The sequence below is a fragment of the Drosophila eugracilis genome, unplaced genomic scaffold (assembly GCF_018153835.1).
Source record: "Drosophila eugracilis isolate 14026-0451.02 unplaced genomic scaffold, ASM1815383v1 contig_2154, whole genome shotgun sequence".
Classification (NCBI taxonomy): domain Eukaryota; kingdom Metazoa; phylum Arthropoda; class Insecta; order Diptera; family Drosophilidae; genus Drosophila; species Drosophila eugracilis.
Window position 1 is genome coordinate 11,400,764 of NW_024573038.1, and position 27,391 is coordinate 11,428,154.

The window sequence follows — 27,391 nt, forward strand, 5'->3', positions numbered from 1 at the left end:
AATGCAGGAGAACTTGGCGTAGGTTCAAGTTGTATGGGGATGAGGACTCTATACCGCTGACCAGGATTCTGAGAGGAAAGAGAGAACCGAGAGAATAGTGCGATTGGAAAAGTTGAATAGGGGTGTCCACTCCACTACCTCAATCTCAGCTGTTTACTAAGAAAATTCTGTTATGGTTAAATTTTATTTACTTTTTACATAAATAAATAAACCTAAATATATACTACAGAAACGTTATTTTGCATAAATATTTATTAAAACTTTAAATTAACTCAACATAAGCTTAAACTTCTTCAGGGCAATAAATAAAGTGTTAGTGAAAAGTTTCTGGAGGAAGACGCAGAATTTGTAAAGCATTTTTAGTCAAAAGAAACTTTATAAAAATGTTATTTTTATACTTAAAATATATATAAATATATAATTAAAAGCACTTCCTTCGTAATTTGAGTTACTAAATATCAGCTGGGATACATTTGTTTACTTCCAGCCAATTTCACTAAGCACCCTGTGTGCACAAATCAAATGAGCGCAAATGACTTTGTTATCGATATTTAAAATGGGTTTAAAAATTAAATAAAAGAGACATGCATATCTCGTAAAACAAATCGCAAATTGGAATATAATTTGGTTACTTCATATTGTTTTCTTCTTCCTTAGAGTACTAATTAAAATCTTAATCATAAACTTTATCTAAAGCTTTAAAATATATAAAAAATTTCAGTGGGAAAAAAACGAATAAATAAATAAATCTGATAAGCTCTTTTTACAAACGAGAGAGCTTTTCAGCCGATAAATTCCGATTATTCTTACGACGGCGTTATCTCCTCACTCATAGAAAGTTGTTATTAAAGCAGTGAGACTCTTGAACCGGCAGAACAGTTTGGTTCTTCGAAAAGATTGGAAGTAAAGTAAAATAGACCTGGATCAATTGATATTCCAGACAGTTTTCTAGTGAATTCTCAAGAATGCAAGTGTTTTTAGCTGTAGCCCTGCTAGCAGGCTTGGCTTTCTCTGGTAAGTTATAAACATTAGATTGCAAAAATGTTTAGACAAACAAAGAATAAACATTTGTGCGTGTGTGTGTGTGTTATAAAAGAAGGCATATAAAAACTAGCGAGGTCAATGTTTTAGAAATATAAACTTTACTTTAAATAACTAAGCTTTTTAAGCTTAGCTTTGGTCCATCTATTTTTAATAGAGAAATACATATGTATATAGTTTTATACTGAATAATGAATAATATGATACACAGATCAAATTTTATAATTGTTTTTACTTACCAAAGGTTATTTATTGCCAATTGAGACAAAAAAATTACCATTGTAAGAACCGTTATTTATCTGATCTATCTGATTTAAATGTAATTCCAGTTAAATTAATTTAAATAAAATCCCATTGCAATTACTGTTATTTTGACCACAGCTGTACCACTGTAGCTGTATGTAGCCGATTACCTATATACATATATACATACATATATAAAAATACATTTGTTAGCTATGGCGTGAGCTTGAAACACGATGGCTGCCCTTTACCGTTTGTTTTTGTCAAATTCCCGCTTTATTTCACCCACCTCTTTCTTTCCAAACTTTTCACAAACAAATAGCTGACGCCACAAATCCACCGAAATGGGATCCCAACTATATTGTCAAAGGAACCCTTTACATTCCGTACGCTGAGATTGCAGAACCCTTTTACGCCTGGTATGATAAGAATACGAAGCGTTCCCGCATCGATTACTACGGCGGAATGGTGAAGACATACCAACTGGCCGGCGAGGGACAGTATGGAACTCTGCTTAAACTGGCTCCGATCACAACCAAGACGGAGAACAACAAGCTGACCTGCCTGCAGGTAAATGGTACCGCCGACCAGGCCGTTGAAATCCAGAGCATCCTACCCGATGCAAAACCATTCAGTCTTGTGGGTACCGAGACCTTTTTAGGCTTTACCTGCGACAAGTTCCGTCTGGAGTCGACCATTGGCCAGAAGAAAAACGTATATACGCTGTGGGTGCGATACAAGAAGTCGCCGCATTATCCCTCCAGTCGTATGCCTATTCCTGTTCGCTATGAGATGAGGGGTTATAACACACTTCTGGGGTCCCACTATGATCATTACTACTTGGACTACGACAGCTATGAGCACGATGATATTCCCAACGAAGTTTTCGAGATCGATGACAGCCTGCAGTGCGTAGGATTCCCTGGACCTGGAACCGGTCATTATGCCACCTTCAATCCCATGCAGGAGTTTGTGTCCGGGACCGATGAGCATGTGGATAAGGCCTTCCATCACTTTAAGCGCAAGCATGGAGTCGCCTATCGCAGCGAAACAGAGCATGAGCACCGCAAGAACATCTTTCGCCAGAACCTGCGCTACATCCACTCCAAGAACCGTGCCAAACTCACCTATACGCTGGCCGTGAATCATTTGGCCGATAAGACTGAAGAGGAACTTAAGGCACGTCGTGGTTACAAATCCTCTGGCATTTACAACACTGGCAAGCCATTCCCATATGATGTACCCAAGTACAAAGATGAGATTCCCGACCAGTACGATTGGCGACTATACGGGGCTGTTACTCCAGTGAAAGGTAGGTGCAAACTATAAGTTTAGTACTCGTAGACCCAAACTTATCCATTTTTATATTTAAACTTAAACTCTCTTCAGATCAATCAGTGTGTGGATCCTGCTGGTCTTTTGGCACCATTGGCCACCTGGAAGGCGCCTATTTCCTGAAAAACGGCGGCAATCTTGTAAGGCTTTCTCAACAGGCTCTGATTGACTGTTCCTGGGCTTATGGAAACAATGGTTGCGATGGTGGCGAGGACTTCCGCGTGTACCAGTGGATGCTGCAGTCCGGTGGAGTGCCCACAGAAGAGGAGTACGGTCCATATCTAGGACAGGATGGCTACTGCCATGTCAACAATGCGACCTTGGTGGCACCAATTAAGGGATTCGTCAACGTAACCTCCAACGATCCAAATGCCTTTAAGCTTGCCCTGCTCAAGCACGGACCTCTTTCGGTGGCAATTGATGCCTCTCCTAAGACATTTAGCTTCTACTCTCACGGTGTTTACTACGAGCCTACGTGCAAGAATGATGTGGATGGACTGGATCACGCGGTATTGGCTGTCGGCTATGGTTCAATCAATGGAGAAGACTACTGGCTGGTGAAGAACTCGTGGTCCACCTACTGGGGCAACGATGGCTATATCCTAATGTCGGCCAATAAGAACAATTGCGGTGTGATGACCATGCCTACATATGTGGAGATGTAAATGATCCCAAACACTCACATTTCTTATTTTGTATAATCTTTTTATATCACGCCCCGAGGGCGCTAAATATGCAATACACATTTATGAACTCTTTTGTAATCCACGTCTTTGGAGTCTTATCAATAGTTTGAAAGTAGCAGGGTGCCATTATCTGGTATTCCATGATGTTGCTCAAGAATATTCTATGGGCGAGATAAGCTTAGAAGACAATGACCAGTGTCCAGTTGAACTTTGTGCAAGTTGATCAAGTTTTATGGGGCTGAGGTCTTTGCCATTTCTTGAGCAAATCAAATGAACAGTAGACCCTCGGTTAGGAAGGTTTATTTTCCGGTTTGAGTAATACATCATGATAAATTGTTCCATAAGGACTATTCATTTTCTGCACACAAATAAGGAGAAATAAAAACCTTTTTTAAACTATCTATCTATATTATAAATGAACTAACTATATAACTAAATTTACTTACAAAAGTTTGAAATTGAGAAAGACGTTAAATAAATCCATACATTCAAACTACAGTTTCTGCAGCCCTGGAACGAGCGCCAATTGGTATTTTCCTGTTGCCACCAAACGGTCATGCCTTTCAGTGATTTTAAAACAAAAATTAAATTAAAATCAAATTTATAAGCCAAACCATGGAGGATCTGGTTAAGATGTGCCGTGTCTGCATGGGCGAAGCAATGGAACTGATAGACATATACGACAACAGAAGTTGTTTGGGAGACAAATTGACTGAGGATCTAAATAAATTCAAGGAGCCGGAACCCACGCCGGCTGATCTTCTGAGGGACTGCAGCGCATATCCGGTACTATCTGGCGACGGTTTCCCCCTGAAGATTTGTGAGACGTGCCTGAAAAGAATGCGCGAGGCTTTTCGTTTTAAGAGGCGTTACAAAAAGACCATAGAATATTTAGGACGCGTAAAGGCGGAAAAAAGCGACAAGGAGATCTGCGAAATTCTAGAGGCCGAAGAGTGGAATCTGGAGGATCACATCAAGAGCGAAGAAAAGGGAAAGAATGACGAAGATGATCTACTGCCGAAGAAAAACAAAGCCAAGGTGGTGGAGAAACCGCGGCCATTTAAGTGTCCCGAATGCCCGAAAAGTTTTACGGGCAAGGCCCAGCTTACCATGCACAGCCGCATACACAAAAAAAGAATCTCTAGGACCAAACGAAAGTCTCTTAAATAGTATTCTCCGTATGACTATAGCGCCAAGCTAGTATGCCAATCGATTTGTTACTATAAGTTCTATCGTATTTGAAACATAGATAAATTAATTTTATTGTTAACCACATTATAAGATATTTTATATTTACACAAAAATATTATCAGTTAAACAAGGGACTCGTATCAAGAAGATATATATATTAAAATAAAAAATATATACAAAAATAGAAAGAAATGAAAAATAAATGAATTTTTATTAACTATATCTTCGATATAATAACACCATTAAATTTTCGATACTTTGAATTTCAACTACTCGCACTTAATATTTAGGAGAAGCATTCAAGTAGATGTAAATATATAAATGAAAAATATGAATTTGGAAAGATTTTCTTATTTCGCAGATAAAAAAACTTAAATATATTATTAATGTAATATTTTCCACACAAATTAAAAAACACATAAGCTTATATTTATTAGTATTCCTTAAGTAAGTAAAATATCAGTAAAGGGTTAAAAAAAAGAATACACTTTTTTTATGAGGTGATCTTTTTGGCTCCTTGTCTGCCGGGCTCGAATTTAACTCCGGTATGTACGGCCATATGTTTCTGCAGATGAACGTTTTGCTGAAATCTTAGTCGGCAAATTTTACACTTGTAGCGACGCTCGCCAGTGTGAATCCGAGTGTGGACACTGAGCTGACCCATTTGCCGAAATCGTCTTGGGCACATTGTGCATGCAAAGGGACGCTCGCCGGTGTGACATCGAATGTGGGTGCCCAAATTGCCTTTCTGGGCAAAGGATTGCGAACAATATGAACACTTATAGGGGCGTTCTCCCGTGTGTGTTCGCATGTGGATCTCTAGATGAATATTTTGGCCGAATGACAGGTCGCAACGATTGCACTGAAAGATTTTGCGAACCTTCTTCTTTTTTCTCGTCTTTGTTATTTTTGTTTGCCCCCAATTTTCGTCATCTTTTTCGTCGGCATCACTTTGAGGACTCCAAGTGTCATTCTCTGAATAGGACTTATTTCTTTTTTCGCGTTTAATGATCGGTTTCTTTATTGGAGCCTTGATATTCTTGGATTCGTTGTTCTCTGCGGGGGCCTCCGGAAGATCGCCTTCGGGATTGGTTACCTTTTTAGGGTTAGGCTTATATACATGCTCAATACCTAAGTCCGCATTAATGATCGGGCTCTTTATTGGAGACTCATCTCTTTCGTCGGCATCACTTTCAGGTCTCCAAGTGTCATTATCTGAACAGGACTTCTTTCTTTTTTCGCGTTTAATGATAGGTCTCTTTGTTGGAGCCTTGATATTCTTGGGTTCATTGTTCTCAGGAGTGGGTATCGGAAGATCGCCTTCGGGAGTTGTTACCTTTTTAGTTGATGCAGACTTGTACTTAAGCTCCACTAGTTCTACAAAGATATCTTCAAGAACTTGTTGCTCGAATGCCTCTGTAATTGCTCCATCTTTGACCTCGGCTTTGTCCACTTCCAGGCAACCCTCGATTCCTTCCAGCTCCTTAACCATCCGACGTAGCTGGTCAAAATATTTATGACTCTTCCGACATTGACGCCTCAATCTGTACGCTTTCCGAGTTGACTCCGCGCACTCCACGCAGATAAACTGTGGCATTCCGTCCGCCCTGAGCACGCTGCATCCGCTGCAATCTCTCAGCATGGTGGCCAAGTACGGCTCCTTCTCTTGATTCGGAATGGAGGAACATGACTCCGCGAACAGGTCCACCAGGCAGTCGGACTCATCCCTGCAAACGCGGCACATTTGCGAGATGTCCAGCATTGCTGAAAATGGTTTGTTTATGGGACCGCTCAAAAGTAAATACTATAAACTAAAAACCAGCTAGGGTATAAAATACCAAATGGTACTAAGTACCAAACATACTAAAACTGCATTGCAATGCATTTTGTTGAATATAATCATTGCATTTGCGGTCACTGATATGACTTAGTTGGTTATTATTTATAGATTTAATATAGCATTTTACGACGAAAATGAAAAAATATGCAATTTAACATTTTATTTCAAGATTGGCGCTTGTTTATAAAACATCGATATATCGGTAAGAGTTTACCTTGTACAATGGGCACAAAATTTAAAATTTGCAGTAAAAAAGTACTATATTATTTTGTTATATTAGTTTAAATTATGTTTTGGTTGATAATAGGTAATCGTTATTAATATTATTGTACGATCATTTTTTGTTTGATTGTGAGAAACGTAACGGTAATAAGTGTTTTGCATGCGAAGGATTTGCATCAGATTTTGTTTACCCTTTTGTTGTGGAATTAATTGAAATAAAGAAATTGCTTGTAAAAATAAATAACAATCTTTTATATTTTTGTATAAACCACAAACAAAAATTATTTTTCTTGGTTTTCAAGACTTAATTAACTATGTACACACCTATTTTATAGATTACAATCATTAGCTAATAAAAACATTGAACATAAACTTGTAGGAATGCAAAATTTTTCCCAATCTACTTGGTATTGTACATTGAGGCAATTGCCGGATCCTCGGTCTCGTAAATGATAAGCACGTCCCTAAACTTGTCCAGCAATTGCAGAAGTTGCGAACGGCGAAGGTTCTCAAAGTACATGATCTCCTCGAGGTGATGCTCGCTTTTGAAGTAGCCCATCTGGTAAAGCTTCACTAGCAGCGATAGATCGTCAACATTAGCGGATGCGGGAATACGCCGAATAGCGGCTCGATCCGCATCGCTGAACACCTGAAGGAGCTCCTTCAGCTTCTGCTCGTCCTCCATGGAATCGAGGCTGTCACAGTTGTCCGTGCTCATAGAGGCAGTGATGCTGAAATTGGACTTGTGGCTAGAGGAGGGCTGCACGACAATATTGTCAGAGGCCAGAGATGAGTGATCTTCGGATACGTCGCGACGATGTCCACCGACTGAGACCGTTGGGACAGGCAACGGTTGACTGGACATGCTCAACATTGATCCATGCAACTCATCCGCATCCTCATCTTGCTCTCCTTCTTCATCGCTGACAGCATCCCTTAGATGATTACTGCAGGAGGCCGAGTCACCAAACTCATCCTCACTGGGCATAAACTGAACGTAAGTGTGGAGCTGCATAAGCAGATGGTGTTGCAGCATCCAGATGACCATTTGTGCGAGGATACCTTGACGCGCCGGCTGCTGCAGGGGCGTGGTCAAATGACCAATCGATGTTGGCAGCGAAAAGTCCGAGATCACCTCAAACAGGGACATGCCCGCAAAGCGAGCGGAGAACTTCTCCACCAAATGGGATTTCGTGTGTAACGGCGCATCTGGGGCGATCACATAGACGTTCGTTTCGCACAGAGGATATATAATTGTGGCCTTAGCCCAATAGACCAAATGCGAGACCAGCTTATACACATGCTCAATACTTAAGTCCGCATTGGAGGCCATGCTTTGAAGGCTAATAAGTGGATTGTAAGCGTCGACAAGTTGCCATAACATTCGTGCCCCCGTCGGTGGAACACAGTCCAGCAATTCAGCAAAGTCAACCAGCAGCAACATGCCATGATAAGGCTTCAGTGCACGAAGGCAGCGATCAATGGTCTCCGGATCCACCATGCTTCCCTTCTTGTGTAGCTGGTGTGCCTTAGCCGGCAAACAAAAGCACAGCGTTAGGTTTTGATTTAGTGATGTACTCAGCAGTCCGGTGGTGCACAGATCGTGAAAAATTGAACGTAAAGCCTGCGCCAAACTACATCGTTCTGCGATTAGCTCTAGAGTGCGTTCCAGCGGTTGTTGCTGCTGCTCGTCATGGGTGCGAGCCATGTGAGCCGTCTGCTCAGTTAGATAACCGCTGCGTTGCTCCTCAAATTTCAGAGCCAGTCCCAGGCGTTTGCTCAATTCGTGGTAGCACTTAACTATTGAGTAGCTGGCCTGAGCATGAAGCGCGAAAACGATATTGATGAGCATCTGTTGCTTGGCCATTGCTCCGCTTCTCTGCTCCTTGTGGGGTATCAGCGTGGGATGGCTTACGAAGCGCACATCGTTTAGCTTGAGCTCAAACTTCTGGTTGCATAACTGTGGTTTTACGGCAAAAAGGGCGGACAGCACCTCGTCTGCGAATCCCTGCAATTGTCCTTGGCCTTTGGAAGCGCCCAATTGTGAAGGTGTCTGTAGTAGATCGTCCACATTGGCCACGGCATAGGGATTACGCTTCCTGTGTAGCAATCAATCAGTTTAATTTATTTAGAAGGCTCTAAACTCAAACCATTACCTAGACTTTCGCTGATCGTCGCTGGTCACCTCCGTCTGGCCAAGTGTCTGGTAGGGATACCTATATAAGAGTCGATCTCCCTTGCTATCGAAGTAAACAAGGATTACGGCTAAAGGATTTACATTCGTCTCCATGGCGGTAAAATTAATCCTTGCTCTTCAAGGATACCTTTTTTCTTGTAACTTTAGGTAAACGATAAGAATAAGAAAATTTTCATTATAAGCTGTAGTCAGGGTCAGCAAAAATATTTTGCTAAGCATTCAGATTTTCTGACTTGCTTTTTATTAAATAACAGCCCGGGCAGCTCCAGAACTCTTCTGAATATACCTTAAAATAAGTACATGGAGGTTATTGTGCAGAGCAAATAAAGTTGAAATAATGAATTTATTTCTCAATAGAATCTGCAACCACACTATTTTTATACTTTTATGAAAAATACCAACATTTTAAGAAAAGTAATCGAAAAAAAACAAGAGTGTCAGATGGTCTTACCCTTATCTATCGATTTAAAAAGCCGAAGACTCATCGTTTCGCAGTACTGGTCGAGTGTGACCGTTTTCGGTTCGTCAGTCGCTAATTTTTAGAAGCAAGTTGTGAGCAAAACGCGTGTAAATTGTGCTCCAAACGTCAACAAAAAATTTGTGAAAAACGCTGAGAGCATAGTTTGCGAGCGCGGCAATCGCAGAACTATGAAATTTTCCTGAGAAATGTGTTAGTTTGGCTGAAAAAGAACTTTTAAATTGACGACTATTAGCGTGTTGGAAAAGAGGAAAACACATACAATGTGAGAGGCAAAATATGTGAAGACCGTAGGTGGGAACGAGACGACGCTAAACGTGTACTAGCCGCGGTCCATATATACATACATATATATAGTATTTGTGTTAGTGTAGGGAGATATAAAGAATTGTACAAAAAATATAGTTTACTTTACTTTCCGTTCCGTTTGTGAATTAATTTTATAATTTTTGGCCGATAGGTGACCAATAAGTTGATTGGTACTTATTGTCATTTCTCTATAGGATAGTTTTCCTCTTACCTACATTTATGTATCTGATATTTGAATTTTTCGCATAAGTGTATAGTCTGTTAGCTATTTTGAATGTGAATAAATTGTGTGTGCCGAATAGTTTATAATATTTAAATATTTTGCTTTTTGTGTATATGTGTTCCAACATCCGTGTGTATAGATTTTACACATACCTTCGTAGAAAGGCATGCACGGATATACGTTTGTGTGGGTATTAACGAATAGGCGGAAAGGCGAAATCGAAATATGTACGTACAGCATTTCGGAATGGCCAGGCGCAGTAGTAATAGGCTAAAGAAAGAGAAACGGCGCAACACAAAAACCATGAAGAAGAAGCAAGGTAGCGAACAAAATAAAATAGCCGATAATAGGCAGTTGGCATTTCTTGGCTACTAGTTAGAACGGTCACACTAGCTATCAACCTAGTTAAAGCGACTAGTCGTCTCGCTCCTACATACGCGTTTAGTGCCACCCGTTATGTGTTTTTCTTGCGCGTTCCATCTTCTGTTTCTTGTGCCATACGGTTTAAATAATAATAAAATTTATTAATCAAAAAAGAAACAATTTCATTTGTGCAGGTAGTAAACGTTCGAAACAGCGTCGCGCCATCGTTTGATTGCTGCAAACCAACAATGTGCAACAGAACAATAAATAAGTGTCAAAGTGTATACAAATTCAATTTGTATTGTACAAATTTAAATTAAAGTTTCGAAAAGTGAATTATCCACGTAGCTTGCGGTCAAATCAAACAAAGTTGTGCAAAATGAAGTGAAAACGTAAAATAATACAGTAAACGGTGAGTAAAACTAGTGTATATGTGTGTGTGAGTGCGCGCCCAAATCGAAAAGTTACTTTAGATCGGCGAAAATGCCGCAGTCATGCAAATAAATCGGTTACTAATTGTAACTGTTTCGATGTTCTTTCGACCAAGTTAAAAATTCCATTTGTTGATGCCTTGATTTTTTCTTCTTATATTTTTTTGCATACTGTGTACTGTGTGTCGCCATATTTGATTGCATATTCTTTCTCCACTGGTCGATATAGCGTGCCCGCTCGCACTCGTTCGCAGGTTCATTTGTTTTGCTTTCGATTCCGTTTTGTGCAACGTGAAGTTAGATGTGCGTAATAATGCCCTAAACTCAGAGTTGCCAGCCCAACCTAATTGTTTTTGTTTAAATTTAATTCGTTTTTGTTTGTTTTGCTCGAGTTCTGAAAAATGGAACATAAAAATCAGATTTCGAGTCGACACACACCCCTGCATCATTTTCATTGCAATGTGTATGCCGATGAATATTTCTGCTGTCTGTTCCAATGTTTTGACATGCGCATCAGCCAGTCAGAAAAAAAATTGTAAACAAATCCCACCAAAATTCACTATCCAAGTCTTTTGCGGATGATGAATATATCATCTTCTAATGCCAAAAATTCTATAATAGAGCGATTTAAATATTATTCTCCTTTCTTTCTTGTTGTTTTCCTCAAACTATTTATTGTGTTCTTGCGGTTACACGTTTGTACGCCGTGAAGTTGGCCGCAGTTACAGTTGCGCAAGAGTGTGTGTGAGCGGTTTATACGTTTGTCCTGCTCTCGTACATAGACATTGTTCGATGGTTCCTGTTCTCCTCTTCGCGCATACGTGATTTTTGCAATTGTTATTTATGCCTTGCGCTCTGTACGCGCGAATTTTCGCCACAAAATGAAAGCAAAAGTTGATAGACAACTTTTTGCACTGCGCAGCGCAGACCGGACCATCGAACAAATGTAAATTCGCGAAAGCAAGGCATTCGATAATTCCAAGGGTTGTCGCGGCACCAAAAACCAAAACCCCGCAACTCCAAAAAACACCTTATTAGAATTTCATAAAGGTGTTACTCTCCGATGTTCAAAATCATTCCTCTAAATATTCGTTCTTATATATTCTGATACTGATCGAAACAAATCATAGATATGCAGAGATCAAGAACAAATACATACATAAATAAAAATAAGACGCAATTAGTTGTCAACTACACCGTAAGATTGCAAATAGGTAAATCCCATTTACACGGTTGGCGCTAGTGTCAATGAAAGTACAGCCAAAGCAATGCCAATATTATTGTGCAGTCACGTAGTCCATTGGTCAACAAACTAATATGAGCAGCATTACTATTTTTAATTGCAGGTTCATTTTTATTCAAAAGATCACAATAGGAGTCTTTCTCTTTTCGACATACTCGGTTATGTCGGTGTGTGTCGATAAGCATTGTATTGGGTCTATTTCATCTAGCGATGCAACTACAGCCATAGCAACAAAAAATAAGACCCCAACAAAAATGACACGAAAGCAGGGGCGGGTAAAGATTAAATTAAACGGGGATTTTTTTTAAATTGATGGAAAATGTTTCAATTAAAAACCAAAACATTTATAATTTTTTGGTCATATCACATATTTATCTATTGGGTGTTACTGCCCCCATATATCCCCCTGCATCCGACACTGTTTTTCATCGTGCATTCGCAGGCACGATTTACGGAGATCTGCTGCTGTCTTGCTCACACCCACTACCCGATAATGGGCGCGAATGGGGCTTATTTTGTGAGCTTGTATGTAATTTGTTTATGGCGCGCATTTTACTTGCCGATAGTGTTCTTGCTATTGTTCTTTTTGGGGTTGGGGTAGGGTTGACTCGTACACGTGTATGTGTAATATATATTGATGTGTGAGTATTTCACCTTCTTTCCGAGGATGAGAGAATCAAATTCTCCCCGTCCCTCTCTCCCATGTGTATTTTTAACTAGCAGCGTTGTAAGATTCTTTGTAAATATTAAGATGCCAGTGTGTGTGCTTGTAACCCAAATCAAAATTTACTGCTCTTCATTTATTCCGTTATCTTGTGGTTTCTCTTTGTTTCCATTGATAAATCTTGAACCAAACATTAAACGGAAATGAGAAATGATTACTTCCATCCCTACTACTGAAGAAGTTCTAAGCCCAACTTCCTGGAGTTACATACATACATACATATGTATGAATTATGCAGCTTGAAGTGTATAATCCGTTTATCGATTAACTGGATGGCCTTTACATAATTGCATATTAAACCTACTATCTAAAGGAAATAAACAAACAGTTACATAAGCTTTCGACGACGTGCCTTCCCAGATTCGCTATTTAATTGGGGAATCAATTGCGCTGCTCCCCATTCTCTATTTCAATTAGAAATTGTATCTACAATAGGCGCAAATTGGCAACCAGCACAATCGCTCTCGCAGTCGCACACACACTCAGGTGGAATATATATCCAAGTGCAAGTTGCCTGTGTAATGTGTAATAGATACGAGAAACTGAAAAGTCAGCGACAAAAGCAACGACAAAAAAATAACCACAACAACTACATACAACTGGCGTTGAATGCCGCGCCGGATGCCAAGGCGAAATTAGTGCATTCACTTTTCGCTCTGCTTTACCTATTTGCTTTGGCTCTCTGCTTTGCAATGCGAATGGCGAGGCAAAAGCCCGAAATGTGCAAAAAAAATTAGAGAATTATCGAAACTATTGGATAAATATGTTAAGATATTGACTATTGCATGCAGAATGTCAGTGAATTTGGCCATTCTTATTGGGAAAGATCAACTTCAATTTGTCTTAATCAAATAATGTTTAGTTGGCGAATTACTAAAATAGACTTTAAAGGCGCGAGTGCAAAAACATTATTTTAATTCATAATTGCAAAACATCACATTTTTAAATAAAGGTCATTATATTAATTAGAATAGTATATTGTTGATCAATAATTTGACACGCATTTTGCATTAGGGATTTGGCGATGTGCATAAACAAAGAAAAATAGAGAAAAACTGGTTTTCATACATCCAAATGCACAAGTGCTAAAAGTTGTTGGGGTTTTTATTGGCCCGGGGGGTCACACTACAAATGCACATTCACAACCACACGCACACAGGTGTAAACAATGCAAAATCCCTTTATTGCTTTTGCTTTGCTTTGGCGCACCTTTCGCACAGTTTTTGCTTTGGTGTTTCGCTGCTTTTCTACTTTTCCGCTCCCTGATGCTGCGTTCAAGTTTACAGCAAGTGCATCAGCCACCACGAAGCAAATTTCAAAAGCGTAGACGAAAATACATACGCAGAATAAACGCGGATATTGATGTTTGGTGTGCGCATGAGCATATTTGGCGCCCGTTGGCAGCGCTGTGCTTTTTATTTATTACATAACACGAATCTAAATTTCAGTTGGCAATGCCATTACTGGATGATAGAGATGAGCCCTCTTCTTGATTTTATCGATAATCAATATAAATATTTCTAGAATATTAAAAAATTGAAATTTTTGAAATAGATATCTCAAGATTTCACAATACTAATACGAATTATAATAAGTTCTAGTTTATGGGCTGGATTCTCCCATAAAAAATATATATTTTTTAAATTAATTTGGCTTAATATATTTTATATATTAGTTAACGATATATAAAAAATGCAATCAATATAATAACATTATTATTCGCACGTTTTTAAATGATAAAACCTTTTTTGTTTATTTCAGAAACAACGAAATATCGTTTATGTGAAGACTGTATCCATGAAATACATGATTCAACATACAACGACGGACAACAACGGAAAATTATTAGGGCGGTATTAATATCTTCACGAAATAGAATCAGGTTAAAGATAAGGATCCATATAAAGGGTGCCAGACAGAGGAGGCAGGAGCGAAGGAGCCACAGAGCACGCAGAGGAAGTTGTCAAATCTCTCACAGCGTTATGATTGTGATGGCTGACAATGTGATGTGGCACAAAGTTGGACACCGTCTATGCAAATCAAGCGCGCACCATCGCCTACGTCTACAATTGTTACCATTGGAAGTCTCAACTTCCGTCCTCCGAGCCAGAGCCAGAGGTTATGCATTAAGCCCCCAATGTTTTGGGGGCACGTCAACGAAGGCACAGCGACAGCAGGAGCAAAAACTGCATCAGCAGATCCGGCAGCGACATGACAGCTTTGCCTGTGAAGTAGTGTTGTGAAAAAGAAACTAGAACCGAGACAGAAACCGAACTCTAGCAAGCGAGTGAACTCTCAAGCCATCTCTCAAGGCTCCCTCCCTCTAAACACAAGTCTTATTTTTAGTTCACCGACCGATCTGCATCATCATCACCACCATGCCCATGTCCAGCCACGATACGGTTTTCGTGGAGCCCGCCGTCAGCAGCAGTGGTGGCGGCAGTACCAGCAGCATAAATCGTGTCGGAGTCGGGGTAGCTGGTGGCCCACAGCCCCCGCCCCCACACATTGTAATCGATGGCAGTAGCCTGTCCACGCAGGCTCAACTACAACGCATCATGCAGCGTCGTATGTCGATTAGTACGCGCCAGATCCTCAGCGCCAGCCAGTCCCAGTCGATAAATCCAACGCAAAAGTACGCGGTGCGTACAGCAACCGGAGCGGGAGCATTAGCCGCGTCGGCTGCCACTTCGGGCAGCTCCGGACAGGAGCTGATCAATCCCCAGATTTATAAGATTGTGACCACTGACGGTAGCACCAGCAATGTCATCATTGACGCTTCTGCTGCTACTCCGCCGCACAACTCAAAACTTTTGCTTAGTAATCTCACGGTGCTCTCAAAACAGGCACCAGTTCAAGGAGGAGCCGCCCAGCAGCAGCAGCTCAATTACCTAGGAGCTAAGAGCCTGCCTTATGTGACAGCATCTCCAGCTAAGCCACAACAGCAAACCCAGAAGTTTGGGAGCATCAGCGCCTTTAAAGCGCAACAGCAGCAGCCGCACCATCCGCATGCCACTCTGCAAAAAGTAACATTGGGCTCCCGAGTGGCAACCCGCTTGCAGTCGTACGTCCCGGCAACACCGTCGCAGATAATGGTGCAGCCGGCGCAGCCGAAGTATGTTAATGCCACGACGACAGCGTTAGGTGGGAATGCTGCTATTCTAAAGAAAGCTAACCAAAAGATCACGGTCAAGAGTGTGAGCAATATGTCGCAGCAACAACAGCAGCAACAGCAATTACAGGCCCAGCAGCTTAAAACCTTCATTACTCAGCAGCAGCAACAACAGCAGCAGCAAACTTACAAGGCGGGAACCAAGGGAAAGTTTGTAAAACAGACAACAGCCCTATCCATTGCTGCTTTACCCCAACAGCAGCCACAGCAGCAACAGGCGGCTACCTACGCCAAACAGCCAATTGTCACCACTCCCACTCCTGCAAAGGTCACCAAACTGAACAACAAGTATGTGCAACAGCATATTAGCCTGCCGCAGGGAACTCAACTGCAGCACAAAACGTCACCGAACGTCGCAGGTGGGGGATATCTACTGCAGCAAGCTCAGACCACGGGCGGAGGAACTATTAAGTTTGTCAATTCACATGGAACCGTTATCCAGCAGCATCCTCAACAGCAGCAGGCAACCAAGCGCACACACTACAACAGTAGCGGCAGTAGCGACAATGAACAGCATGCTGTGGCCAACTCCTCACTCATTACCGACGATGTGATGATCGTCAATGGCACACAGATGACCGACGAACTGTCTGCCCGCATCCTCCAGAGCATGGCCCAGAAATCGTTTAGTCAACAGCAGCAACGATTTCAGCAGGTCCCCGGCACTGGCAGCAGCACCATGCCTCCGCCCACTCAGATTATCTACAGTAATAGCAGTAGCAACGGGCCAGCCACAAGCAGTCCAGGTGGGAATCCCCCTGGAAATATGTTGCTTGCCCATTACCAGGCGGCCGGCTCAAAGCCTGTATCGTCGGCTTCGTTCCTTACGGTTACGGGTACGCCACCGGTTACGGTGGCCACCACGCCGTCGGTGAGCATCTCATCGCATGGCTTTGCCAGCGGTAGTGCGGCCATTTCCTCCTATATGTCGTCAGCGACGGCGGCCCGTCGTCAGTCTGTGAGTGCGCCAAGTAGCAGGGCGGTGTCCCTGGAACGGAAGCAGCATCAACAACACCAGCAACTTCAGCACGAGCTGATTGGTGGCGGTCGCAAGGCTCCAACGGTCATAGAGTATTACAACAAACACGGGTAAGAGTTAACAGTGATTAAGGATATCGCTAAGTATAAATATTCAAACGAATTTTAAAGAGTCACTAGTTAGGGGCATACGTTTTTGATTAGAAATCAAATTTAGTCAAAGATTAAATTCCAATAAAACCTTTCCAAACATTCTTTAGCTTTTAAGGGTAAACCATTTCGAATCGATTTGTCTGTCAAATATCTTGATGTTTCGAATTTACCGATTGTCAATTTTGGTTAAATAATCGATAGTTACTTGTTTTTATTGTCAAAACCAGTATTTACAACTATCGAATAGTTGGTCAGTTCAAATATTGCAATAGAAGAATTAGTCTCGTCAATGGCGAAGCATAAGCTGTATTCTGGAGTTTTTAAAAGCCACTCCCTAATAAAGAACCCTTCATTGCAGAGTGAATAGCATAATCGGCAGCGGCAATAGCCTGACTCAAAGTACCAGTATGAGTAATCTCGGAGCCCTAAAGAGCAACACTGGTAGCGGATTTGCCACGACCACTCCAACGCCAGCGACATCTCTGCACCTGACGCCGATGAACGTTCCAGTCCACGTGGAGGCAGCACCACCGTCTTCACCAGCATTGGTAAAGAGTGCGTCACAGGCGACGGCGCACCCACAACAACAGTCGCATCCTTTGGTGCACAACCAGCTAAATGCTAACGATGAGGAGCTTTACATCGAGGAGGTGCGCCCGGTACCGGTTCTTACGCAGGATCTACGTCTACAACAGCTACACGCCATCATGCAGGATCACACGTACGCCTCCCAGCAACAGCAGCAACAGTCTCAGCCGGCGCCTGGGGATAACACAATTCCTGCAGCAGCACAACAGACCCAGCAGCCACAGCAGTGGTCACTAGGTGGAATTGGTGTTACGGTGGCCGGTGGTCAAGCCACGCCCACATCGGCTGGTGGATATTGCAGCTACTTTGGTCAGCAAAGTAAGTAATTGCAAAGAGTATGCAAAATGTAACTTAATAACTAATTTACAATTAATTTCCGTTCACCTAGTTGCTCGGCATCAACTTGACGACGATGCTCTTTCTGCCATTAGCAGTAGTTCCCGATTGGGACTAGCCAGCGCAGACATTGATCCCGGCGAGGAGACGGAAACGGCACCCGAAGCTGAGGCTGAGGACGACTCCGTGACGCGCTGCATTTGTGAACTAACCCATGACGATGGGTACATGATCTGCTGCGACAAGTGCTCGTAAGTAATCCTGTTGCCATTTATTTTTTGAAGACAATCATCTGAATATTAAGCAGTGCCCTAAAATCAAGACAAACTTGATTTGTATTGTTTAAAAGTTATGTCGAATACTAACCACATTTTATTTGTCTTATAGGGCATGGCAACATGTAGACTGCATGGGCATCGACCGTCAAAATATCCCGGAGGAGTACATGTGTGAACTGTGTCAGCCGCGAGCGGTGGACAAAGTGAGAGCACGAGCATTACAGCGGCAAAAGCGCAAGGAGCACATGCTGCTGGTGGCCACGCAAGCGGCCAATGGGGCTGCGGCTGTGGCGGCAGGAACTACGCTCAGCGGTGGACTTGGTAGTGGATTGGCCATGTCTGAGGAACTGCAGCAACGGCTGGCATCTGGTATAAATGGCGGATTCGCCACAGGCACCGGTATGTCCAAAAAGTCCAAGAAAACCAAAGAGAATGCGGGCAGTACCTCCGCCTTAAAGAAATCCAAGAAGAGCGGTGTTGGCATTAGTGGCGAGAGGACTGGCAGTGGAAGTGGCACTCCCTCTGGCAGTGGCGGAAAGTCCAGCAAGAAGAGTAGCAAACGTAAGAGTAAGTCCAGCGGAGATGGCACATGCGGCGGTGGCAACAGTCCAGCACTGACGGCCGCCGAAAAGCATGCGGCCAACTTGCGACAATGGATTGAGAACTACGAGTATGCAGTGACCAACCACTATTCGCCGGAACTTCGGGCACGTCTCCACGCAATTCAGAAACAACCTAGTTTGTTGCAAAGCATACAAAACACTGAGAACAAGGCGTTGAGGCAGATTCAGCAGCAACTCTCGACTGCTGGCAGCAGTGAACAGCTTGAGCAACGGGCACAGCTTATCCCCTATGCCGGTGCCAAGATCCTTATCAGCAGCATAGAGTTGGCTCCCCATGCCCCCATCCACGAATTACGCGGCAAATATATGCTTACCACCCAATTCCGCACCCAGAATCCCACCGTTAACATGAACACACCGCCTCCCAGCAACTACCTGAACAGCTTCAAGGCGCACAAAACGCCCGGTCAATTCGTATTCTTTTACCAACTGCCTGGGGTGGAGGCGCCCATGCAGACCTTGCGACCGGATGGAAGTGTGCCACAAGTGACGCAGCAACCACCTTCTTATCTGAAAGGTCCGGAGGTGTGTGTGGATACCAGGACATATGGAAACGATGCACGATTCGTACGCCGCTCTTGCAGGCCGAATGCTGAGTTGCAACACTACTTTGAGAAGGGAACTCTGCACTTGTATATAGTAGCATTGACACACATTCGTGCCCAGACGGAGATCACAGTACGCCATGAGCCGCACGATCTGGCTGCGGTGGAGCAAAAGAAGTCGCATGCTTCCGTCATCCAACCAACGAGTACCCGTTGTGCTTGCGACTTGGGTAGTGATTGCCTCTTTGCCTTACCTTTGGCCGTGCAGCAACAGCTCCAGGCTCCGCCAGCTCAACCTAGAAGCAGTCATCGGAATAAGGCGGCAGCAGCAGCGGCAGCGGTAGCTGCGGCTAACAGTGCGGCAGCCATACAGCTAACTATGGGATTGGGAATAGGAGCGGCTGGAGTGGGTATTTTACCCAATTCTAGGAATCGGTCGACTTCGTCTAGCGGTGAGAGCAGTCAAATGGGTCTAAATAGTCCACAGCTTGGACAGTTAAATCTTGGATTTAAACCCTCTCCAACGGTTGCATCGCTGACAGCGCCAGTGCCCGGTGTACATTGCAATAATAGCGGCGGAAGTAGCAGCAGCAGCAATAACTCCTGCTCGGTGTCTATGTCTAGTGTGCTGCATGACTCTGGAATTTGCACCTCGTCCTCGTCGCCGTCGGTGTCCATTCCCTCTCCGACACCAGCCCAACTACAATCGCCGACTTTACAGCAGCATCCGCACCAGATACCCCAGCAACAGTTGTCCCTTTTGCAGCGTAGTCCGACGCAACAGCATCAGCAACAAATCCTTGCTGCGTTGCCAACGCCTATGCTCACGCCATTGCTTTCACCTCATTTGGCAAAGCCAGCACAGCAGCCGACTCAACAACAGCCACATGTTGTTTTGCCGATTTCTCAGCAATCTTCTTTGCTGCAGCCGCAGCAGCAGCCACAGCAAGGTCAGGAGCCATTGGCTGTTATTGCAGCTGCTGCAGCAACACAGCAGCCTATGACCACCTATTTTGTTCGACAATCACCGCAGCAATCGCAATCGCAGCAATTGCAATCGCCGAAGTCGCAGGTTGTTGTGTCACAGCATCAACATGTGATAGGTTCTCAACAGCAGCAACACTTCGTGCAGCAACAACAGAAACAACAACAGCAACAGCAGCAGCAGCAAATGGCTGAGGAGGCTAGAATGGCAGTAAGTGCTTTGCAAACTTTGCATGCCACCCCTACTGCGCATATAGTTACGCCAATAAAAGTGGCAACTGTGCAACAGCAACCGCAACCCCAATCGCAACAGCAACAACCACAGCAGAAGCAACCAGCACAACAACAACCAAATCAGCAACAACAATCGCAGCTTCCGAATCCACCACAGTCGCCACAACGTCAGCAAAAATCTCAGCCTTTGCAACAGCAGCCGCAGATAATATATTCAACCGGAGGCCAGGCAGTCACGACAACAACGACCACCAAAGTGAATTCACCCACAAAGAGTGTGGCCCCTACCGTTAGCAACAATAACGTGGGTGTTATTGCCCAATCCTCGGTGGTCGGCGGAAAGAAAACACCTGCCAAGAATCACCAACAACAGCATCAGCAACAGCTATCAACACCGGCTTCTGCCGCTTCAGTTTCAGCAGCAACACCATCATCCGCTGAATCTAAAGATGATGATGTGTCGTCCAGTGCAACAACAACACCCACAACACGTACGCCTGCCAAGGATAAACCAAAGCAGTCGCGTGAGGATCGCAAGCTAGAGGCCATCTTGCGAGCGATTGAGAAAATGGAGAAGCAGGAAGCACGTGGTAAGAAGGACACACGACAGAGCAGCGGTGGCAAGCGGCAGGCGAGCAACTCACCTGCCTCGCCTAATAAACGTGCTAGTTCCAACTCCATCAGTGAGGATGTCGACACGCCAACTAGCACCAATGCAGCGGCGTCTTCTGCTCAGCGTCGGAATAAGAAGAAGCGTAAGGTTAGTCGAAGCTTAAACAACACCAATGGCTTAGGTTCCGGGGGCAGCAACAATAAACGGAGGAAGAGCATTCTGGTGGAATCAGATGGCGAGTCTCATGCATTGACTAACTCTGAATCGGAGGATCAAGTGCAGCATCCAACTCCGCAACGCAGTGGATCCGAGGATCAGGCGGCCGGTCTACTTCTGGCTTTAGCCCACAACAACTCTTCCCCTAATGAACCATTTAAATCGCCTTCATCCCAAACGCATTCCCTGCCAGCAACTCCAGCTTCTGTGAGCAGTGCATGCTTGCTAATCGAGGCTGCTATGGGACCTCTGGAACAGCAACCGACACCGGCATCAGCATCGCCATCCCTGGGGGAATTCAAATACCCTCCCGGTGGCGCCAAGACAAAGAAGACGCTCATGTCCAGCTGGTTCCAGCAGGCGGAACAGCAGCACGCCTCCGGATTGGACAGTCTTGTGCAGGCGGCTATGAGTGAAATCAATGGCGAGCGTGAGCAACTTCAAGGTCAAACTTCACCAGCGCCAGCTCTACTTAAAGTGGAACAATTTATCCATCAGGCAGAGTCGACAACTTCAGTCGCTACTCGAGAGCAACTTCATCTGCCCCTGCAAAACAATTCATCAGTAAAGAAGCGCTGGTTGCGACAGGCCATCAGCGAAGAGACCACTCCAGTTGAAGAACTTCAGCAAAATCAATCTGCAGCAGCCACGCCTTCTCCTCAAGCGGTACCAACTGTCTCGCCACTGGCTAACGGATTTAGTACGCCCCTGAAGAAACGTCGTCTGGTGGTGGTTAGCAACGGTTCGAATGTGGAAGCTGATGAGCCGCATATCGATGTTATCGGCGAGCCAAAGGAGGAAGTTGAAGATAATGTGACGATGCCAGCTTTAAAGGTGGAAACTGATCATCAGCAAGAGCAGGAGGACGACGTAGATATCCTGCGTTCGCCAAGCCCAGGAACCCATCAAATCGTCGCAGAAGATAATCTGGTTAAGATCGAACCTGAGGATACGAGTGGTGCTGCCGATGATGTTAAAATCGATGTTGAGCGAGAGGAGAGCCAGGCGTGCGATAAATTCGAGGAAATGGTTAAAGTGAAACGCGAGGAGGAAGAGCAACGAGAGCAGCAAAACCAGCAACTGCGAGACCAGCAGGAACAACACCAACCTAAAGTTGAACCGACGCCCTCCCTAGTGGAACCAAAAGTGGAAAATACCGTAGTTAAAGCAGACCCCAAGGTGGAGGTAACTCAAGAGCTAATGCCTCCTAAAAAGGAGACTGAAAAAGTGGAACCCAAGCCGGGAGAATCTCTGCTGCGCTCGACAGCTACTGCTGCTACTGTAAATGCAACGGCTGTAGCTGCAGCAACTCTGCTAGATGTGGGAAAAGTGGCAACCAAGACTCGTCCAGCAACTGTTAAGATGGAAGATGAGCCGCAAAAGAAAAAACCTAAACTGGAGGCAGTTCTGCCAGTGGCAGCAGTAGCAGCGCCCTCACATTTAGGACCTTCGATACCACCACAATCAAATACAACATTATCGACAACAAACACAGCTGCAGCAGCAATAACAACCACCCCAACGGCTCCTTCCAGTACCAAAAACCTCACCGAACATGATATTCAGGAACGTTTGCTGTCCTTCCATGCAGCCAACATTTCTTATCTTCAGTCCAGGAATAAAAAGGTCACAGCAGTCTCCGCATCCGCCTCCTCCAGTCAAAAGAGCAATAGCAGCAGTGGTGGTAGTGGCGCAGAGTCGAAAAAATCTTCAAAGGATAAGGATGAGAAACGCAATAAGGACAAGCAGCTTAAAAAGTCAAAGAAGGACAAGAAGAAGTCCAAGGAGAAGGATAAGCAAAAGGCGGCAGCTAATCCCACTGTACAAATCGTTGAGAAGAAAAAGACGTCGCAGGCAACGAAATTAGACAGCAAATCTTTGACAGCACCGATCCTTATGCCACCTAGTCTGCCAGCTGCTACAGCAAATGGGAAAACGAAGCACATGATGCAAAACAATGTCGATCAACAACAGCAACAGCAGCAGCAGCAAATGAGGCGACGAACCATGTCTATGTGTATCACACCAGTGACTCCCACTCCAGTCGCCATTGCCTCTCCCCTGCTGGGTACGCCGCCCACAACTAAAAAGCGGCAGACCAACTTCGAACAGGAGCTAACCAAGCCAAACAGTCAGATCCTTAGTAGCAGCATCCTTCTAAATAGCAGCAAAGGACTTGCACTGCCCCAAGCCACGCCTACTGTGGTTGGCATACCCACGGCTGTTCAACAGCAGCAGCATCGCAAAGAGAACAACCACCAGGAGGTGTCTCCAGCAACTGGAGGCGGTATGAGCCTGGCGGCTGCAATTGCTAGCGGAAAACTGACTGCTATTAGTAGACGTAGAGAGTCCATGTGTGGGAGTCGGCAGCAGGCGCTCATTGCTGCTGCCTTGAAGAAGGAAAAGAAGGAGAAAAAGAAAAGCAAGAAAAAGGATAGGGAGAAGCAAAAACACGAGAAGCAGAAGGTTAAGGACAAGGAAAGGGATAAGGATAAAGATAAGGACAACAAGCAAAAAACAAACCACATACAAAAGCCAGCACTTCTAGCGCCAGTCACTCCTAATCCATCTCTAACACCAATACCTGCGCCTATGGTGACACCAAAGGCTGCTCCTATCCCAGTATTGATAACGCAGCCCACGCCGACTGCAATCCATGCTCCTCAACCAGTCGTAAACAACAATTGCTCCGCAAAGGTTGCGCCGCTTCCCTTTTACAACACAATCTATGGCAAGTTGCAGGATCCTCCGGCACCGACCAGCAGCCCCAGTCCCTCGACCAACACAATGCCAAGCCTGGCCGAATATCTCGAGTCTACCAAAACCAAGACAGCACCAATATTGGCATCCAAACCACCTTGTGTCGCAGCAGTTACACCTGTTAGCGGTACTCTAGGTGCAGCTACAGTTGCAACAGCGTCTCTGGAAATGCCGCCTCCTTCAACCACATTAAAGTTGTATACACGAACCGCTAGCCATGATCCACGGTTGAATCCAATGCTTACGGTCCCAGATCCTACACCCATGCCGAAGCGAAAGCTCTCCATCAGCGAGTACCGGATGCGCCATCGCCCATCAGTAGACACGGCTCCGACCACGCCTACAACACCCACAACTCCAACTACTCCTACAACACCGACGAGCACCAATAAGGATCGCTGCTTTGTCAAGCCACAGACCATTAACAAGTGCTCATTGCAGTCGCCGGAACGCTTTCAGGCGGCTATTCGGGAAAGGCGAAACTCCATCAGTGCTCATCACCACCCGCAGCAAAACGTTAACCTCAATCTCAATAACAATAAAAGCGGCAGGGGCGACAAGATCGGAAGCAGCAATCATGTGCAACAGGCATTGGGCGTTAGTGGTGGAAGGTTGACCACCAAGAATGCAATAATAGATCCGGCAGCCACAACCTTAAGCACGGTGAACAGCATCCTAAGCGCGGCTCAAAAGCTGCACATGTTTGACGACAAGCCTAAGGGTAAGTAGAGTTCGGCTCTTTTCTTTAGAACTTAAGAATACAGCATCTAAGGACTCCTTCTTACGATCTCTATAAATTGCAGGTGGCCACTTTAATGCTGCACCCACACTACTTGAACAGCAGCAAGAGAAGATGAGCGAGCGATCGCGGTGCTTGCAACGAACTATTTCCTGTGACTCGCGGGTTATCGAGCGTTTGGGCACAGGCGCTGCTGCTAGTGCCTTGGAGAAGGTGACCTCGGCGGTAAGCAGGCGTGATGGTCTGTGAAATGGTGAGTAAGCAAACAAACTTTTAAACGAAAAAGACAATTTAAACACGATTCTTCTATACACAGTAAACCAAATTACAAACTACAGAAGAGAGTAAATCAGTTATTGAAGGAAAAACAAAAAACATAAAAAAAAGACCGCTAAACTACAGATGGATTCCAATTTTCTAATGAGAAAAAAGCTTTCTTACAACAAACAACAACAAGTTTCCATTTCATTGATTTTAAATACTAAATTGTAAAAAAAAAAAATTACAAAGCGCATATAGTATGAGCTGCATACCTGTGTGTAAAGTCGATTGAGATCAGGCGATGAGACAAGCAAATTCATTGCTATCCATGGATGTATATTACAAAACAAAAAACATTTTGCGTAGCAAAGGAATTTGGGAAATCTGTTATAGAAAGATGAACTACGTTATGCTAAATTACTTAGTTATTGAATAGTATCGTTTTGTCACAGCAAACAAGCCGCTTAAATTACTTAGAAACAAAAAACCTACAATAATATGCACATGTATATGCTAAACACCTATAAATAGAGTCTATGTAGTGCCGGTATAAGCATAAACTTACATAGCACATAGAAAGAATACTGATTATTCAGCCAAAATTGAAGTTAAAACCAATGTTAGAAACCACTCTTGGCTCATTTTGTAATTGAAAATGTATTTTTAGTTTTTAAGTTTATTCAATCAAGAGGAGTTTTGTTATAACAATTAATTGCATTGAAGCCGAATGTAGATGCGGGTGATGTCTATCTCCACATAATATAATTTGTGTCACTTTGGTTTAAACTTTTGAATTAATTGTAATTGTAGAAATAAAACAAAAAATATACTAAACTCAGTAAACTAAAATATTTACCCAGATTAGCCAGATTTAAAAAAAAAAAACAATCAAGCAATATTAAAACCCCCTTAACTGGAACAGATCTTGGCAAATAATACTAAAATAAGAACGTTAGAAAGACCAAGAACACAGAATGCGGGACTAAAAAAATTGTAAATAATATTTTTAAACAACCAGAAGCAACCAAAAGAAGGAAATGATAAATACTTGTTATCTTATTATGCAAGTAATGTAAGTTAAAAAGAGTACAAAGCGAGGGTTAATCGATTGAAATTAAGCTAAACGAAACGTGTTAAAAGTGTAAATAGAGGCAGCAACAATAAGTTTTCAAAGCCATTTTCGGAATTAGGCTTAATTTTTTTTCTTCTATTTTCCGAATTTTGTCCAAAGTAAAATCTTCACAAATCTTCTTTCTTTAATAAAACAAACACTACTTTTATAGCTTGTCATTAGGTTTAGAAGATTTTAATTTGATCAATGCTTACCGAGGGATGTGTCTGAAACTGAAAACGTAGTTAAGTCAGATTAAATTTTAAAGATTTAATTTCTGTTACAGTTTTCAATGCATTCTTTGTTGTAGCATTTTTCAATTTTCACTGTGAAATAATCCTAATTTATTTACTTCCTAATATGCACACAAAATAAAATTGGATTATCGTCTTAAGATCATAAAAAAAAGGATAAAAACAGAAAGTTATTTGACCCTGTGAAAAATTAATTACCACAATCAATTGAGATGGAGTTGGTTATTGATATAAACGAGACACAAAAATTCATATAAGTTATAAAGGGATTTACAAAACTGATTTTAAGGGAAATGTGGGAAAATAGTATATATATATATATATATATAGCTGTGTAAATATGAAATTTTATTGTATACATTAACCAGTTAGGCGAAAGCTAAGCGCTTTTTAGGTTAAATTGAAAGTTTTATTTGTGTAAATATGCCACAATATAAATTAAATGGAATAAGTGTAATATATTTAAATGAAGTGTGTACTAAGCCGATTTTATGAAACATATGTTGTTAATTTTTTTTAGCGCTTGACAAAACAAACAAGACCTACGCTAAACCTATTTATAGTTATCTAAAAAAAAAAACAAAACAAAAATAGGGATGAAAAGTTTGTAGTTTTCGTAATACAGTTTTTGACAGTTCTAGCATAAAACATAAACAAAATTATTTATAACTTATTTGAAAGAAAATACCTACTCGTAATAATTTTTACTCTACACTTAGATTCTTTGTAAGTACGAATTTGGATTATAAGTCTAAGCATAAAGGTTTTAATCATAAGTCAACCTTGGTTTAACTGATGTAAATTAAATACGTTAATTGTTTACTAAACACAAACACAAGCATGCCTAAAGAAGTTGGCAAACAAAGCTTCGTCTGTAAAATACATTACAAATGAATTTATAAGATTCTTTAACAATAAACAAAAAACCGAAAAACACAAATAAAACGAAAATAAAATGAAAATATACACAATTTGTTTTAATTACGCCGCATAAATATGCCAGCAGGGGAAAATACTTTA

The 27,391-nt window shown here is 42.8% G+C and overlaps 5 protein-coding genes across 6 annotated transcripts; 3 read left to right on the forward strand and 2 right to left on the reverse strand.

Annotated features, from left to right (window-relative positions):
• The first annotated feature begins 837 nt into the window (after positions 1-837).
• LOC108105966 (digestive cysteine proteinase 1) lies at positions 838-3,383 on the forward strand. Its single transcript, XM_017212770.1, has 3 exons — positions 838-1,014; positions 1,607-2,596; positions 2,674-3,383. The coding sequence occupies exons 1-3, from the start codon at positions 966-968 to the stop codon at positions 3,282-3,284; spliced, it is 1,650 nt and encodes a 549-aa protein (XP_017068259.1). The 5' UTR covers positions 838-965; the 3' UTR covers positions 3,285-3,383.
• A 464-nt stretch (positions 3,384-3,847) lies between these two features.
• LOC108105968 (uncharacterized zinc finger protein CG2678) lies at positions 3,848-4,599 on the forward strand. Its single transcript, XM_017212772.1, has one exon. It carries the CDS (start codon positions 3,921-3,923, stop codon positions 4,473-4,475), a length of 555 nt encoding a protein of 184 aa, XP_017068261.1. The 5' UTR covers positions 3,848-3,920; the 3' UTR covers positions 4,476-4,599.
• Positions 4,600-4,903: 304 nt separating this feature from the next.
• LOC108105967 (zinc finger protein 37) lies at positions 4,904-6,307 on the reverse strand. The gene has a single exon (XM_017212771.2). The coding sequence runs from the start codon at positions 6,256-6,258 to the stop codon at positions 4,990-4,992; it is 1,269 nt and encodes a 422-aa protein (XP_017068260.1). The 5' UTR covers positions 6,259-6,307; the 3' UTR covers positions 4,904-4,989.
• Positions 6,308-6,795: 488 nt separating this feature from the next.
• LOC108105992 (GATOR complex protein NPRL3) lies at positions 6,796-9,308 on the reverse strand. Of its 2 annotated transcripts, none has more exons than XM_017212827.1 (3): positions 9,207-9,308; positions 8,715-8,896; positions 6,796-8,657 (listed from the first exon to the last, which is right to left on the reverse strand). In XM_017212827.1, the coding sequence occupies exons 2-3, from the start codon at positions 8,846-8,848 to the stop codon at positions 6,959-6,961; spliced, it is 1,833 nt and encodes a 610-aa protein (XP_017068316.1). In that variant the 5' UTR covers positions 8,849-8,896; positions 9,207-9,308; the 3' UTR covers positions 6,796-6,958. The 2 variants fall into 2 exon arrangements, with proteins under 2 accessions (XP_017068316.1, XP_017068315.1); XM_017212826.2 differs by lacking the exon at positions 9,207-9,308 and adding an exon at positions 9,042-9,150.
• Positions 9,309-10,434: 1,126 nt separating this feature from the next.
• LOC108105991 lies at positions 10,435-27,326 on the forward strand. The gene is made up of 7 exons (XM_017212825.2): positions 10,435-10,540; positions 14,288-16,787; positions 17,188-17,735; positions 17,806-18,004; positions 18,141-24,727; positions 24,810-24,998; positions 25,062-27,326. The coding sequence occupies exons 2-6, from the start codon at positions 14,905-14,907 to the stop codon at positions 24,992-24,994; spliced, it is 9,402 nt and encodes a 3,133-aa protein (XP_017068314.1). The 5' UTR covers positions 10,435-10,540; positions 14,288-14,904; the 3' UTR covers positions 24,995-24,998; positions 25,062-27,326.
• The last annotated feature ends 65 nt before the right edge of the window (positions 27,327-27,391 follow it).

Bases quoted from the DNA above. Each gene is read 5' to 3' on its own strand.
- LOC108105966 (XM_017212770.1), top strand. From the start codon at position 966: ATGCAAGTGTTTTTAGCTGTAGCCCTGCTAGCAGGCTTGGCTTTCTCT. The intron at 1,015-1,606 runs GTAAGTTATAAA...ACAAACAAATAG, and splicing joins AGCAGGCTTGGCTTTCTCTG to CTGACGCCACAAATCCACCG. The intron at 2,597-2,673 runs GTAGGTGCAAAC...AACTCTCTTCAG, and splicing joins GGCTGTTACTCCAGTGAAAG to ATCAATCAGTGTGTGGATCC.
- LOC108105968 (XM_017212772.1), top strand. From the start codon at position 3,921: ATGGAGGATCTGGTTAAGATGTGCCGTGTCTGCATGGGCGAAGCAATG.
- LOC108105967 (XM_017212771.2), bottom strand. From the start codon at position 6,258: ATGCTGGACATCTCGCAAATGTGCCGCGTTTGCAGGGATGAGTCCGAC.
- LOC108105992 (XM_017212827.1), bottom strand. From the start codon at position 8,848: ATGGAGACGAATGTAAATCCTTTAGCCGTAATCCTTGTTTACTTCGAT. The intron at 8,658-8,714 runs GTAATGGTTTGA...ATTGCTACACAG, and splicing joins GACGATCAGCGAAAGTCTAG to GAAGCGTAATCCCTATGCCG.
- LOC108105991 (XM_017212825.2), top strand. From the start codon at position 14,905: ATGCCCATGTCCAGCCACGATACGGTTTTCGTGGAGCCCGCCGTCAGC. The intron at 17,736-17,805 runs GTAAGTAATTGC...CCGTTCACCTAG, and splicing joins CAGCTACTTTGGTCAGCAAA to TTGCTCGGCATCAACTTGAC. The intron at 18,005-18,140 runs GTAAGTAATCCT...TTTGTCTTATAG, and splicing joins ATCTGCTGCGACAAGTGCTC to GGCATGGCAACATGTAGACT.